At 47.9% G+C, this 16157-nt stretch overlaps 1 protein-coding gene across 1 annotated transcript in view; it reads right to left on the reverse strand.

Annotated features, from left to right (window-relative positions):
* Window positions 1-16157, reverse strand: part of LOC132407114 (lysosomal protective protein-like) — a 73393-nt gene that overhangs the window by 23422 nt on the left and 33814 nt on the right. Inside the window, exons 5-7 of the mRNA XM_059993408.1 lie at window positions 11203-11287; window positions 6109-6258; window positions 3018-3148 (exon numbers count right to left, since the gene is read on the reverse strand). Coding sequence (XP_059849391.1) covers window positions 3018-3148; window positions 6109-6258; window positions 11203-11287 — 366 coding nt within the window. The remainder of the gene's footprint in view (window positions 1-3017; window positions 3149-6108; window positions 6259-11202; window positions 11288-16157) is intronic.

Here is a 16157-nt window from a genome sequence, read left to right on the forward strand (position 1 = left end):
AAAGACGGGTCAGGGTCAGTGAGTGTGGAGAATCTTGTGTGTTCCTCGTCCCAAAGACGGGTCAGGGTCAGTGAGTGTGGAGACACTTGTGTGTTCCTCGTCCCAAAGACGGGTCAGGGTCAGTGAGTGTGGAGACACTTGTGTGTTCCTCGTCCCAAAGACAGGTCAGGGTCGGTGAGTCTGGAGACACTTGTGTGTTCCTCGTCCCAAAGACGGGTCAGGGTCAGTGAGTGTGGAGACACTTGCGTGTTCCTCGTCCCAAAGACGGGTCAGGGTCAGTGAGTGTGGAGAATCTTATGTGTTCCTCGTCCCTAAGATGGGTCAGGGTCAGTGAGTGTGGAGACACTTGTGTGTTCCTCGTCCCAAAGACGGGTCAGGGTCAGTGAGTGTGGAGAATCTTATGTGTTCCTCGTCCCTAAGACGGGTCAGGGTCAGTGAGTGTGGAGACACTTGTGTGTTCCTCGTCCCAAAGACGGGTCAGGGTCAGTGAGTGTGGAGAATCTTGTGTGTTCCTCGTCCCAAAGACGGGTCAGGGTCAGTGAGTGTGGAGACACTTGTGTGTTCCTCGTCCCAAAGACGGGTCAGGGTCAGTGAGTGTGGAGACACTTGTGTGTTCCTCGTCCCAAAGACGGGTCAGGGTCGGTGAGTCTGGAGACACTTGTGTGTTCCTCGTCCCAAAGACAGGTCAGGGTCGGTGAGTCTGGAGACACTTGTGTGTTCCTCGTCCCAAAGACGGGTCAGGGTCGGTGAGTGTGGAGAATCTTGTGTGTTCCTCGTCCCAAAGACGGGTCAGGGTCAGTGAGTGTGGAGACACTTGCGTGTTCCTCGTCCCAAAGACGGGTCAGGGTCAGTGAGTGTGGAGAATCTTATGTGTTCCTCGTCCCTAAGATGGGTCAGGGTCAGTGAGTGTGGAGAATCTTGAGTGTTCCTCGGCCCATAGACGGGTCAGGGTCAGTGAGTGTGGAGAATCTTGTGTGTTCCTCGTCCCATAGACGGGTCAGGGTCAGTGAGTGTGGAGACACTTGTGTGTTCCTCGTACCAAAGACGGGTCAGGGTCAGTGAGTGTGGAGAATCTTGTGTGTTCCTCGTCCCAAAGACGGGTCAGGGTCAGTGAGTGTGGAGACACTTGTGTGTTCCTCGACCCAAAGATGGGTCAGGGTCGGTGAGTGTGGAGACACTTGTGTGTTCCGCGTCCCAATGACGGGTCAGGGTCAGTGAGTGTGGAGAATCTTGTGTGTTCCTCGTCCCAAAGACGGGTCAGGGTCAGTGAGTGTGGAGACACTTGTGTGTTCCTCGTCCCAAAGACGGGTCAGGGTCGGTGAGTGTGGAGAATCTTGTGTGTTCCTCGTCCCAAAGACGGGTCAGGGTCGGTGAGTGTGGAGAATCTTGTGTGTTCCTCGTCCCAAAGACGGGTCAGGGTCAGTGAGTGTGGAGAATCTTGTCTGTTCCTTGGCCCATAGACGGGTCAGGGTCAGTGAGTGTGGAGAATCTTGCGTGTTCCTCGTCCCATAGACGGGTCAGGGTCAGTGAGTGTGGAGAATCTTGTGTGTTCCTCGTCCCAAAGACGGGTCAGGGTCAGTGAGTGTGGAGACACTTGTGTGTTCGTCGTCCCAAAGACAGGTCAGGGTCAGTGAGTGTGGAGACACTTGTGTGTTCCTCGTCCCAAAGACGGGTCAGGGTCAGTGAGTGTGGAGAATCTTGTGTGTTCCTCGTCCCAAAGACGGGTCAGGGTCAGTGAGTGTGGAGACACTTGTGTGTTCCTCGTCCCAAAGACAGGTCAGGGTCAGTGAGTGTGGAGACACTTGTGTGTTCCTCGTCCCAAAGACAGGTCAGGGTCAGTGAGTGTGGAGAATCTTGTGTGTTCCTCGTCCCAAAGACGGGTCAGGGTCAGTGAGTGTGGAGAATCTTGTGTGTTCCTCGTCCCAAAGACGGGTCAGGGTCAGTGAGTGTGGAGAATCTTGTGTGTTCCTCGTCCCAATGACAGGTCAGGGTCAGTGAGTGTGGAGAATCTTGTGTGTTCCTCGTCCCATAGACGGGTCAGGGTCAGTGAGTATGGAGAATCTTGTGTGTTCCTCGTCCCAAAGACGGGTCAGGGTCAGTGAGTGTGGAGAATCTTGTGTGTTCCTCGTCCCAATGACAGGTCAGGGTCAGTGAGTGTGGAGAATCTTGTGTGTTCCTCGTCCCATAGACGGGTCAGGGTCAGTGAGTGTGGAGAATCTTGAGCCTGCTCAGTCCAATTCTCACTACTTTTCGATGCAGATGACCCATTTCACTAACTCCTTTCATGTACTCGCGACCTAATCAATCAGTTAGACTATCTGATTGATTAAATACTAGATTTTAACTGAACTTAAACTATGCAGATGCTACAGGTGGGATTTGAACTCAGGCCTCTGGAAGATTGGAACTTCGCCTGTCCCACCCATATCGTCTGCGATAAGCCCTCGCACCCTAACCCTGCCTCTCCTGCAGAGCTCCCTCCCGACTCACCTGCAGAGCTCCCAACCCACCTCACCTGCAGAGCTCCCTCCCACCTCACCTGCAGAGCTCCCAGCCCACCTCACCTGCAGAGCTCCCAACCCACCTCACCTGCAGAGCTCCCAGCCCCTCACCTGCAGAGCTCCCAGCCCGCCTCACCTGCAGAGCTCCCAGCCTCTCCTGCAGAGCTCCCAGCCTCACCTGCAGAGCTCCCAGCCTCACCTGCAGAGCTCCCAACCCACCTCACCTGCAGAGCTCCCAGCCCACCTCACCTGCAGAGCTCCCAGCCCACCTCACCTGCAGAGCTCCCAGCCCACCTCACCTGCAGAGCTCCCAGCCCACCTCACCTGCAGAGCTCCCAGCCTCACCTGCAGAGCTCCCAGCCTCACCTGCAGAGCTCCCAGCCCACCTCACCTGCAGAGCTCCCAGCCCGCCTCACCTGCAGAGCTCCCAGCCCGCCTCACCTGCAGAGCTCCCAGCCCACCTCACCTGCAGAGCTCCCAGCCCACCTCACCTGCAGAGCTCCCAGCCCGCCTCACCTGCAGAGCTCCCAGCGCTGGACGTGTGTCGGGATGTTCAGTGCTGCCCTTACGTCAGCACGATTCAGCCAGGTCCGCTGGGCTGTGCCATCGATGCACATGGGGTCCATATAACCGGCCTTTTCTCTTGTCTGCAGAGGGAAGGAGAGACTGGGGTGTCAGTGACGATGTATATACCTCTGAGAAACCCCCACATGGTAACCCAAACCACCACAGCTCATTACATGGAAGATTAATTCCAAATTGTGACCATACATGCAACTATTCAATACCAAAGAAATGCAGGATTGGATTAAGGCTGCAATCTCAGTCAACTCCATCGTGAACACCAGCTCCCCCCCCCCAACCCCCCATCGAGGACATCTTCAAATCCATCATTAAAGACCCCACCACCCAGGACATGCCCCCTTCTGATTGCTCCCATCAGGGAGGCCGTGCAGGAGCCTGAAGACACAAACTCAATGATCCAGGAACAGGTTCTTCCCCCGACATCAGACTATCTCTGTTTTTCCAATGCTTTTTAACATGCATTTCTTATTCCATTGTACATTCTGTCTACCACTGCTGCAGGACAGTTGTCATGCACACTGTGTGATTGAATCAGGCGGAGGGAGTTTGGCACTGATGTGAATGCGAGGGATGGATGGGGCTCAGCAGAGAGACCTGAAACCACGCAGACCTGCAGCGTGATGGGAGAACCCTACGGCACTGGGACCTGGAACCTCACAGCTCAGTGAGTCCCTCATGCTGGTGTTACGCGGGTGATGAAGATTGGATCCGTGGAAGAGGCAGCAGGCATAACTACAACTGGCTGAAGTGAAAACACCGAGCTACTCATGCCAAACAGCAAAACATCATGGGTCAGGCAGAAGTGACCAACCTCATGTCAAATCAAAGCATTGCCATGTCACGAGTGGTGGCGCAGAATTTAAAGAACTGATAGAAAATGGTGACTCCCAGGATGCCCCATCCTTATAGAAACACAGAAAACCTGCGGCACAATACAGGGTGTTCGGCCCACAATGTTGTGCTGAACATGTCCCTACCTTAGAACTACCCAGGCTTACCCATAGCCCCCTGTTTTTCTAAGCTCCATGTAGCCATCCAGGAGTCTCTCAAAAGATCCTATCATTTCCGCCTCCACCACCATTGCCAGCAGCTGATTCCACACGCTCACCACTCTCTGATTGAAAAACTTACAACTAACATCTCCTCTGTACCTACTTCCAAGCATCTTAAAACTGTGCCCTCTCATGCTAGCCATTTCAGCCCTGGGAAAAAGCCTCTGACTATCCACAAGATCAATGCCCCTCATTATCTTGTACACCGCCATCAGGTCATCTCCCATCCTCCTTCACTCCAAGGAGAAAAGGCCGAGTTCACTCAACCTATTCTCATAAGGCATGCTCCCCAATCCAGGCAACATCCTTGTAAATCTCCTCTGCATCCTTTCTATGGCTTCCACATCCTTCCTGTAGTGAGGCAACCAGAACTGAGCACAGTACTCCAAGTGGGGTCTGACCAGGGTCCTATATAGCTGCAACATTACCTCTCGGCTCCTAAATTCAATTCCATGATTGATGAAGGCCAATACACCATATGTTTTCTTAATCACAGAGTCAACCTGCACAGCAGCTTTGAGTGTCCAGTGGAATTGAATTCCAAGATCCCTCTGATCCTCCACACTGTCAAGAGTCTTACTATTAATACTATATTCTGCCATCATATTTGACCTACCAAAATTAACCACTTCACACTTATCTGGGTTGAACTCCATCTGCCACTTCTCAGCCCAGTTTTGCATCCTATCAATGTCCCACTGTAACCTTTGACAGCCCTCCACACTATCCACAACACTCCCAACCTTTGTGTCATCAGCAAATTTACTAAACCATCCCTCCACTTCCTCATCCAGGTCATTTATAAAAATCACAAAGAATAAGGGTTCCAGAACAGATCCCTGAGGCACACCACTGGTCACCAACCTCAATGCAGAATATGACCGGTCTACAACCACTCTCTGCCTTCTGTGGGCAAGCTAGTTCTGGATCCACAAAGCAATGTCCCCTTGGAACCCATGCCCCCTTACTTTCTCAATAAGCCTTGCATGGGGTATCTTACCAAATGCCTAATTGATGCTAACAAGAAGGCAAAAATGTCTGCAGCCAGGCTCAGTCAGAAGTGGCAAATACCAACAACCTGGTGGGCAAGCCGGGCAGCATCAGCGTACCAGTGGGCGAGAAGGAACACAGCAATGGGGCGTGAAGCACTGGCAATTCCTTGTCCCTACCAGAGTCCCTCCAGCATACAGTGTACCGCCCCTGATTCCAGCAGCTGCAGTCTCTCGAGAAGCAAGTGGTCCCATCACGGAGTCCAGGATGCCCAGCGCACATTGCCAGATTTGTCAAATACCTCTGGGGTCTACAATATACTGTACCATCATCCAGTTCTGATGAACAGGGCATTAAAGCAGTCACAGACCATTGTGGCTCGAACAACACAACAAAGAAACCCTGCAACTAGTGGGTGGGTGGGTGGGGGGGCCAGATTGACAAGCCTGCCTGACCAACATATTCAAGGATTCTCCCCACCTCAGACATTCTCTTTTCTCCCATCCCCCGTGAGGCAAAGGGCAACTTCTGTCCCGCTGTTACGACACTGTTGAACAAACCTCTGACGCCGAAGCTACCTCATTAAGATCATTGCAATTTACTGTCTGTCTGCAATGCAACTGCAGCACGATATACTGCATTCCTTTTACCAGCTCAATGTACAGCACGGCACACAAACAAAGGCATGAATAATGACATACTTCATTAATGATATTGAACCAATAGTATTGTTGGACCAACAAACTAGAAATCTGGACTGATGATCTGACAGAGAGAATGGGATGGAAAAGGATCAGCCATGATGGAATGGAAGAGCAGACTTGATGGGCTGAATGGCCTAATTCTGCTCCTATACCTGATATTTCGTGAGATGTCACAAGTTGAACTGGTGCATTGAGATGCAATGTAGGGAACATGAGCATTAGCCAGTTCCACAAGTGTGGGCCCTTTTCAAATTGTAAAGGAAAAGATTTTCATACCACCACCATTTCAAACTGGTAAAATTGGAAGAGATTTTTCATGTCTGTGTCAAAGCGTGCAGTGCCTTTCTGCATTCCTCCAGCACAGTCCATGTACAGCGAGTACAGATTCAGTCCACTGTTGAAGATGATGGAGCTGACTTCCCGGATCTGTAAAACAAATCATTTTTCTCAGGTCAACCCACCTGCAGGTTTATTTACCTTCCACCAGATCTAAATCCTTCAGCATCCGGGAATGAGGACCAAACCAACCGTCCACTCATTCACAAACCCAGGACGACAGGAGGACCAGCCTACGGTACTCTAGGCTTTCAACAAGGCATCTTGATCTCACATCATCGTGGTCCTTGCACCTCATAGTCTACCTGCTCCGTAACTGTAACATTCTCCTACAGCACTTCCCTTTGTACTGATGGATGAAATAAACCCCTCAGATTCTGCAGATGCTGGAAATCCAGAGCAACAAACACAAAATGCAGGAGGAACTCGGCAGGTCAGACAGCAACTTTGGACGGGTCAGCCCGAAATGTCAATTTTATTCCCATCCATAGATGCTGAGTTCCTCTGGCATTTATGCAAAATACAGGTTTTCACTGTTACTCAGTAGATGTGACAGCAATAAACCAGCTCACCAACTCTCTATACTGTAGAGGGCATAGTCAAAAGCTGGGGCCTCGGGGGGGCCACATCGTCACTGTGCCCGTTTCCCGTTAATGCCGTCACAGAGGCGGTGCAAGAGCCTGAAGGTCCATATACGAGTTCAGGAACAGCTTCTTCTGATGAATGCTAATGAAAAGCTTGATAAAACTATCTGGCATCCAGGAATCTTTGAGGAATCTGGAATCTCAATATCAAACACTTAAAGTGGACTCTAATAAAATCGGAAGACAACAGGAGACAATACGTCAAGTGATTAAAGAGCAGGAACTAAAGTTCTCTACCATGGAAAAGAAAAGTACTGAGGTTTTGTTGGAATTATCAAGAATTAAGAAGAAAACAATCGAACTAGAAAGTAGAAGTCGAAGGATGAATTTACGTATACTGGGTTTGCCTGAAAATACGGAAACCGGTGAGCCATTAGAGTTTTTTACGAGTATGTTATATTCACTTTTTAGTGAGATACTTGAAACCTCTCCGTTAAACCTCACCGAATCCCCCGCAACAGGCCATCAGTTGAGATGAAACCACGAGCGGTGATTCTGTGTTTCCATTATTTTGCTACTAAAGAAGGAATTCTTTGAGATGCCAGGAAGTGGGGGATGTTTACTTACAACAGTGTGGAGCTTCATACAGTTGAAGAATTTTCCCCTCAAGTTTATGCAGAAAGAATTAAATATCGCCAAGTGATGGCAGAATTGTATAAGAAAAACCTTTGTCCATCTTTGCGCTGTCCTGCCCGGTTGATCATTTTCCCGCCTAACGCTCGTGCTAAACGTCTTGATTCCCCTGAGGAGGCTCGGAAGTTTCTCAATGAGTTTAAGTCGGTCACGTAAGCAACTCCAACATTTAATCCTTAGCTGACAATCGTGTGTAGTTGAATCGTTTAAAGTTTGATCTATGTTCTGTGTCTGTATAGCCATTGCTTTGATTCTTGTACTTTTTTCTTTTTTAAGATTTGTATGAATTTAACATGTCGCAACATATTATTTGCTTGAATGTATTTATTTCTGAATATATGATCAATTTTTACTAAGTGAATTTAAGATGGCTGCTTTTAACTATGTGCTAACATCTATTAGACATAATTTTGAATTCAATCTTTAGCCGAGAGTCGTTTACAGCTCAATCCTTGAAAGTTCAATTTACGTTTTTTGTTGGTCCAGACATCGTCTGGCGGTTTTATTTTTTTTCCTTCTGCTTTCTTTTAGGACCTGTAAGAGTTTAATGTCAGTCGTATCATATTACTTGGTTAATTTTTTTTTGAATATATGATCAAGGTTTATTAAACAAATTTAAGATGGCTGCTGTTAACTACGTTTTAACCTCTGTTAGACATGATATTATAATACTTGGAATTTTTCAATTTTTTTCTATGCATCTGATGTTGTGTCTTGAGTCAGCAGTGTTAGTATATAACTTTTTTTAAAAAATAAGAGTTTGCCTATTAGAGACAAAGGGTTTAGGGTGTTTCGTTAGCATGCTATCTGCCTATTGGATGGTTTTTCTGGCTTTGGGGTGGGGTTGGGGCAATTCGTTTATGATTTTTCGACTGGGCAGTCCGGAAAGGTTTTCTTTTCAATCCTGGGTTTTTTTTCCCTTTCAGATCGAATCCATTCTGTTCCTCCTGCGGGTTTGGTTTGTCTCGGCGCACTGATCCATTTTATAAATCCTTAAAGTCTCAGTATGGATGTTAATAGAATTTCCTGGAACCTGAACAGCTTTAAGCGTAGAAAGGTCTTTAAGAAATTGAGAACATTTCAAGCCGATATTATTTTTGCAGAGGAGACCCACATCCACAGGGAAGATGAAAACGGTTTTTTTAAATTTTGGAGGGGTTCTCAGTATCACTCTTCATTGATATCAAAAAACAGAGGCGTGTCTATCTATATTAATTTTAAAGTCTCTTGTACATTTTAATACTGTTACTGATTCAATTGTAAGATACTTAATTGTTACTGGTTTGTTATGTGGTCAAAAGGTGGCTTTGGTGCATGTGTACACACCTAAAGTAGATAGCCCTGCATCTTTGAGAGGTTATTTTCTGCACTGCCGAACTTAAATGAATATAAGTTGATCATGGGCGGAGACTTTAACTGCTGTCTCAATCCCTCAATTGATAGGTCATCGACCCATCCGTGCCTTCCTAATAAGGCTGCGTCCTGTATTAATTCCTTTTTACTAGAATATGGTGTTTTTTTCCCCACATGTACATCATAAATATTCAAGAATTGATTATTTTCTGTTAGACACGCGATTGGTATCCTTTGTTGCTGATTGTGCGTATGACGTTATTGCGCTGTCAGATCATGCACCCATCAAACTTACACTGAAGCTTTCTGATAACACACGGAATGCAGCTCAGTGGAGATTTAATGCTGCACTGCTCCATGAGTCAACATTTCTAAGTTTTATAAAAGAGCAAATCTCTTTGTTTTTTGAAATAAATACAACTGAACGTAGGTCAAATTTGGTTATTTGGGATACGATGAAATCTTTTCTTAGGGGCATATAATTTCATATTCAGCAACTTTAAGAAAGAAAACTGAAGTGGAGCTTTCAGTGATGACTGACAGGATTAAAGAAAGAGATAAAGTTTATTCAGTACCAGCTACTGAAGGTTTATATAAAGAAAGGGTGAAACTTTAAACACAGCATGACTTGCTATTGACTTACCCCATTGAGCAGCAACATTTGAAATTGAAAAGTCAATTTTATATACATGGAGATAAGACAGAGTTTGCCAAAGAGCTTACATGATGTACCAAATCATTCACTATTAGAGCACAGAGACAGGCCCCTCATTCCATTTAGTCTATGCCAAACTATTTAAGTTGCCTATTCTCATCATAGCGATCATAGCCGTCCATACACCTACCATCCTTGTACCTATCCAAACTTAGCTTAAATGTTGAAATCAAGCTTGCATGCACCATGCGCGCTGGCAGCTCATTCCACCTCCTTCTGAATGAAGAAGAGTTCCCTTATGTTCCCCATAAATTTTTCACATTTCGCCCTTAACCCATGACCTCTGATGGTAGTCCCACTCAACCTCAGTGTAAAAAACCTGCTTGCATTTACCAAACTATACCTCTCATAATTTTGTATACCTTTATCAAATTTCCTCTCAATGTTCTACGTATTAACTCAGGTCCTCCAGACCCAGCAACATCCTTGTAAATTTTCCCTGTACTCTTTCAACCTTAATTACATCCTTCCTGCAGGTAGGTAACCAAAACTGTAAATACTCCAAATCAGGCTTCACCAATGTCCTATACAACGTCAACATAACATACCATCTCCTGTACTCTTTCAACCTTAATTACATCCTTCCTGACTTACCCAGTTTTTTTTTGGCTTTCACTCTCAGTTTGAGCTGCACAGTTCTTTTTTTTTGGTGTGTTTTGGGGTTTTTTCTGTACATTTCAATTATAAAAGTTTCTTTATCTTTTCTTTCGTCTTACGGATAAGAGGAGAATCAATTACCTTTCTCTTTATTATATACTATTAAATTAATACTATGTTTGATCTTTATAATGTTTATTTTTCCTTTTATTTGAACTGTTATTGATATAGATATTTGCGATAATTATCCTCTTGTTTATTTATATATATACATATACACACACACACACACGCTCTTTTATTTAACTAATAAAAAGATTGATAAAGAAAGAGATTTGGAGGCTTGTGTGCCTCAATGACCTGGAGAGCTATGCTGGCTGGAGTCAGGGCATTAAACTTTGGGTCTTGGTGGTCACCCATGCCAACAGGTCAAAGGTTAGAGGCCAGACTAAGAGTGGTCCCCCAGTCCTCCAGGTTTGGAGGTTCAGTTCAGAGCCAACAACCCTGACTGGTAAAAACAAAATTGTTACAGAAACAGCGATGAAGAATAATTCTACATCGGAGTGTGACGGTATTCCTGAGTCTCCACCCGGGACTCGCACGACTGATGGTAGTCAAAACCAAAAAGAAGCTACTGACAACACGAAGGAACACTACCAGAAATGGAGGACCTTCATTGCTGCCCTAAAGCCAAGGTTGATAAGTTATTGATTAGTTAGTGTCTTAAAGATTATGGGGAGAAGCCAGGAGGATGTGGTTGAAAGGGATAATATATCAGCCACGATGGAGTGGCAGAGCAGACTTGATGGGCTGAATGGCCTAATTCTGCCCCTATATCTTGTCCTGGGGTTGGGGGAGTTCACTTTGCCCTCCCAGTGGATTGTGCAGAGATAGTGGGTATAGGATCTCTCCACTACTCAGAGATGACTGATTCTGTTGAGTCCAGGTCTCTGAGGTGGATGTGATCACTGTGCCACGGGTTTGCAGTCCCTCCTATCGTTTGTGATGCAGGAGAAGTTGCAGAATATATTAAGGCAGACTGCCTGTGCGTGGCCTGTCTTGAAAAATGGAAGAATGGACTCCTACACCTACCAAGTCACTGCAGGCCTTGGCAGTGTTGTTGTAGAAGTTGCAGGTTCCATCCTCGCAGCAGAACTGATTCAGGTTGTACCAGAGACTTGAGAGAAAACAGAAAAGGAAAGATAATGTAATCCAGATCGCAGGTCAGACCGCTTTGCCCAGGACCCTCCCACACCCTAATTCACCTAACGCCATTCCTCATCTCAGTGGATGCAAATAGCGAGAGATCCATTAAAGATAAAATGTTACTGATTTGCTTTATGTGTCACATTTACATCAAAATATCAAAATGTGTTGATGCCTCAACAGCCAATACAGTCCAAGGATGTGCTGGGGGCAGCCTGCAAGTCCCCATGCTTCCAGCACCAGCATAGCAGGCCCACAGCTCACTGACCCGGACGTCTTGTTTTGGAACGTGTCAGTCACAGGGAGAACCTATAAACTCCTTGCAGACAGCGGTGGGAATTGAACCCCCGTCACTGTTACCCATGGAGGCAATCTAGTCTTACAGCTCACACAGAAGGTTAAGGCACATGTGATCCACGGTGATTTAGCTATGTGGTTGGATTCAGAACTGGCTTGCTCAAGGAAGACAGAGGGTGGTGGTCAGAGGGAGCTCTGTGATGAGTGGTGTTCTGCAGGGATCCGTACTGGGACTGTACTGGGACTGTAGGATCCGTACTGGGACTGTAGGATCCGTACTGGGACTGTACTGGGACTGTAGGATCTGTACTGGGACTGTAGGATCCGTACTGGGACTGTAGGATCCGTACTGGGACTGTAGGATCTGTACTGGGACTGTAGGATCCGTACTGGGACTGTACTGGGACTGTAGGATCCGTACTGGGACTGTAGGATCCGTACCGGGACTGTAGGATCCGTACTGGGACTGTACTAGATCCGTACTGGGACTGTACTGGGACTGTAGGATCCGTACTGGGACTGTAGGATCCGTACCGGGACTGTAGGATCCGTACTGGGACTGTACTAGATCCGTACTGGGACTGTAGGATCCGTACTGGGACTGTAGGATCCGTACCGGGACTGTAGGATCCGTACTGGGACTGTACTAGATCTGTACTGGGACTGTACTAGATCCGTACTGGGACTGTAAGATCCGTACTGGGACTGTAGGATCCGTACCGGGACTGTAGGATCCATACTGGGACTGTAGGATCCATACTGGGACTGTACTAGATCCGTACTGGGACTGTAAGATCCGTACCGGGACTGTAGGATCTGTACTGGGACTGTAGGATCCGTACCGGGACTGTAGGATCTGTACTGGGACTGTAGGATCCGTACCGGGACTGTAGGATCCATACTGGGACTGTACTAGATCCATACTGGGACTGTAGGATCCGTACTGGGACTGTAGGATCCGTACCGGGACTGTAGGATCCGTACTGGGACTGTAGGATCCGTACTGGGACTGTACTAGATCCGTACTGGGACTGTAGGATCCGTACTGGGACTGTACTGGGACTGTAGGATCCGTACTGGGACTGTACTAGATCCGTACTGGGACTGTAAGATCCGTACTGGGACTGTAGGATCCGTACCGGGACTGTAGGATCCGTACTGGGACTGTAGGATCCATACTGGGACTGTACTGGATCCGTACTGGGACTGTAGGATCCGTACTGGGACTGTAGGATCCGTACCGGGACTCTAGGATCCATACTGGGACTATACTAGATCCGTACTGGGACTGTAGGATCCGTACTGGGACTGTACTAGATCCGTACTGGGACTGTAGGATCCGTACTGGGACTGTAGGATCCGTACTGGGACTGTAGGATCTGTACTGGGACTGTAGGATCCGTACTGGGACTGTACTGGGACTGTAGGATCCGTACTGGGACTGTAGGATCCGTACCGGGACTGTAGGATCCGTACTGGGACTGTACTAGATCCGTACTGGGACTGTACTGGGACTGTAGGATCCGTACCGGGACTGTAGGATCCGTACCGGGACTGTAGGATCCGTACTGGGACTGTACTAGATCCGTACTGGGACTGTAGGATCCGTACTGGGACTGTAGGATCCGTACCGGGACTGTAGGATCCGTACTGGGACTGTACTAGATCTGCACTGGGACTGTACTAGATCCGTACTGGGACTGTAAGATCCGTACTGGGACTGTAGGATCCGTACCGGGACTGTAGGATCCGTACTGGGACTGTAGGATCCATACTGGGACTGTACTAGATCCGTACTGGGACTGTAAGATCCGTACCGGGTCTGTAGGATCTGTACTGGAACTGTAGGATCCGTACCGGGACTGTAGGATCTGTACTGGGACTGTAGGATCCGTACCGGGACTGTAGGATCCATACTGGGACTGTACTAGATCCATACTGGGACTGTAGGATCCGTACTGGGACTGTAGGATCCGTACCGGGACTGTAGGATCCGTACTGGGACTGTAGGATCCGTACTGGGACTGTAGGATCCGTACTGGGACTGTACTAGATCCGTACTGGGACTGTAGGATCCGTACTGGGACTGTACTGGGACTGTAGGATCCGTACTGGGACTGTACTAGATCCGTACTGGGACTGTAAGATCCGTACTGGGACTGTAGGATCCGTACCGGGACTGTAGGATCCGTACTGGGACTGTAGGATCCATACTGGGACTGTACTAGATCTGTACTGGGACTGTACTGGATCCGTACTGGGACTGTAGGATCCGTACTGGGACTGTAGGATCCGTACCGGGACTCTAGGATCCATACTGGGACTATACTAGATCCGTACTGGGACTGTAGGATCCGTACTGGGACTGTAGGATCCGTACTGGGACTGTACTAGATCCGTACTGGGACTGTAGGATCCGTACTGGGACTGTAGGATCCGTACTGGGACTGTAGGATCTGTACTGGGACTGTAGGATCTGTACTGGGACTGTAGGATCCGTACTGGGACTGTACTGGGACTGTAGGATCCGTACTGGGACTGTACTGGGACTGTAGGATCCGTACTGGGACTGTAGGATCCGTACCGGGACTGTAGGATCCGTACTGGGACTGTACTAGATCCGTACTGGGACTGTACTGGGACTGCAGGATCCGTACTGGGACTGTAGGATCCGTACCGGGACTGTAGGATCCGTACCGGGACTGTAGGATCCGTACCGGGACTGTAGGATCCATACCGGGACTGTAGGATCCGTACTGGGACTGTAGGATCCGTACTGGGACTGTAGGATCCGTACTGGGACTGTAGGATCCGTACTGGGACTGTACTAGATCCGTACTGGGACTGTAGGATCCATACTGGGACTGTACTGGGACTGTAGGATCCATACTGGGACTGTACTAGATCTGTACTGGGACTGTAAGATCCGTACTGGGACTGTAGGATCCGTACCGGGACTGTAGGATCCGTACTGGGACTGTAGGATCCATACTGGGACTGTACTAGATCTGTACTGGGACTGTACTGGATCCGTACTGGGACTGTACTGGATCCGTACTGGGACTGTAGGATCCGTACTGGGACTGTAGGATCCGTACCGGGACTCTAGGATCCGTACTGGGACTATACTAGATCCGTACTGGGACTGTAGGATCCGTACTGGGACTGTAGGATCCGTACTGGGACTGTACTAGATCCGTACTGGGACTGTAGGATCCGTACTGGGACTGTAGGATCCGTACCGGGACTGTAGGATCCGTACTGGGACTGTAGGATCCGTACTGGGACTGTAGGATCCGTACTGGGACTGTACTAGATCCGTACTGGGACTGTAGGATCCATACTGGGACTGTACTGGGACTGTAGGATCCATACTGGGACTGTACTAGATCTGTACTGGGACTGTAAGATCCGTACTGGGACTGTAGGATCCGTACCGGGACTGTAGGATCCGTACTGGGACTGTAGGATCCATACTGGGACTGTACTAGATCTGTACTGGGACTGTACTGGATCCGTACTGGGACTGTACTGGATCCGTACTGGGACTGTAGGATCCGTACTGGGACTGTAGGATCCGTACCGGGACTCTAGGATCCGTACTGGGACTATACTAGATCCGTACTGGGACTGTAGGATCCGTACTGGGACTGTAGGATCCGTACTGGGACTGTACTAGATCCGTACTGGGACTGTAGGATCCGTACTGGGACTGTAGGATCCGTACTGGGACTGTAGGATCTGTACCGGGACTGTAGGATCCGTACCGGGACTGTAGGATCCATACTGGGACTGTACTAGATCTGTACTGGGACTGTACTAGATCTGTACTGGGACTGTACTGGATCTGTACTGGGACTGCAGGATCTGTACTGGGACTGTAGGTTCCATACTGGGACTGTACTGGATCTGTACTGGGACTGTAGGATCTGTATTGGGACTGTAGGATCCGTACTGATAAGTGTGAGGTGCTACATTTTGGTAGGAATAATCCAAATAGGAAATACATGGTAAATGGTAGGGCATTGAAGAATGCAGTAGAACAGGGTGATCTAGGAATAATGGTGCATAGTTCCCTGAAGGTGGAATCTCATGTGGATAGGGTGGTGAAGAAATCTTTTTGTATGCTGGCCTTTATAAATCAGAGCATTGAGTATAGGAGTTGGGATGTAATGTTAAAATTGTACAAGGCATTGGTGAGGCCGAATTTGGAGTATTGTGTACAGTTCTGGTCACCGAATTATAGGAAAGATGTCAACAAAATAGAGAGAGTACAGAGGAGATTTACTAGAATGTTTCCTGGGTTTCAGCACCTGTTACAGAGAGAGATTGAACAAGTTAGGTCTTTATTCTTTGGAGCGTAATAGGTTGAGGGGGGACTTGATAGAGGTATTTAAAATTATGAGAGGGATAGATAGAGTTGATGTGGATAGGCTTTTTCCATTGAGAGTAGGGGAGATTCAAACAAGAGGACATGAGTTGAGAGTCAGGGGGCAAAAGTTTAAAGGTATCACGGGGGGAATTTCTTTACTCAGAGAGTGGTA

This window comes from Hypanus sabinus, chromosome 17, assembly GCF_030144855.1.
Source record: "Hypanus sabinus isolate sHypSab1 chromosome 17, sHypSab1.hap1, whole genome shotgun sequence".
Taxonomy (NCBI): domain Eukaryota; kingdom Metazoa; phylum Chordata; class Chondrichthyes; order Myliobatiformes; family Dasyatidae; genus Hypanus; species Hypanus sabinus.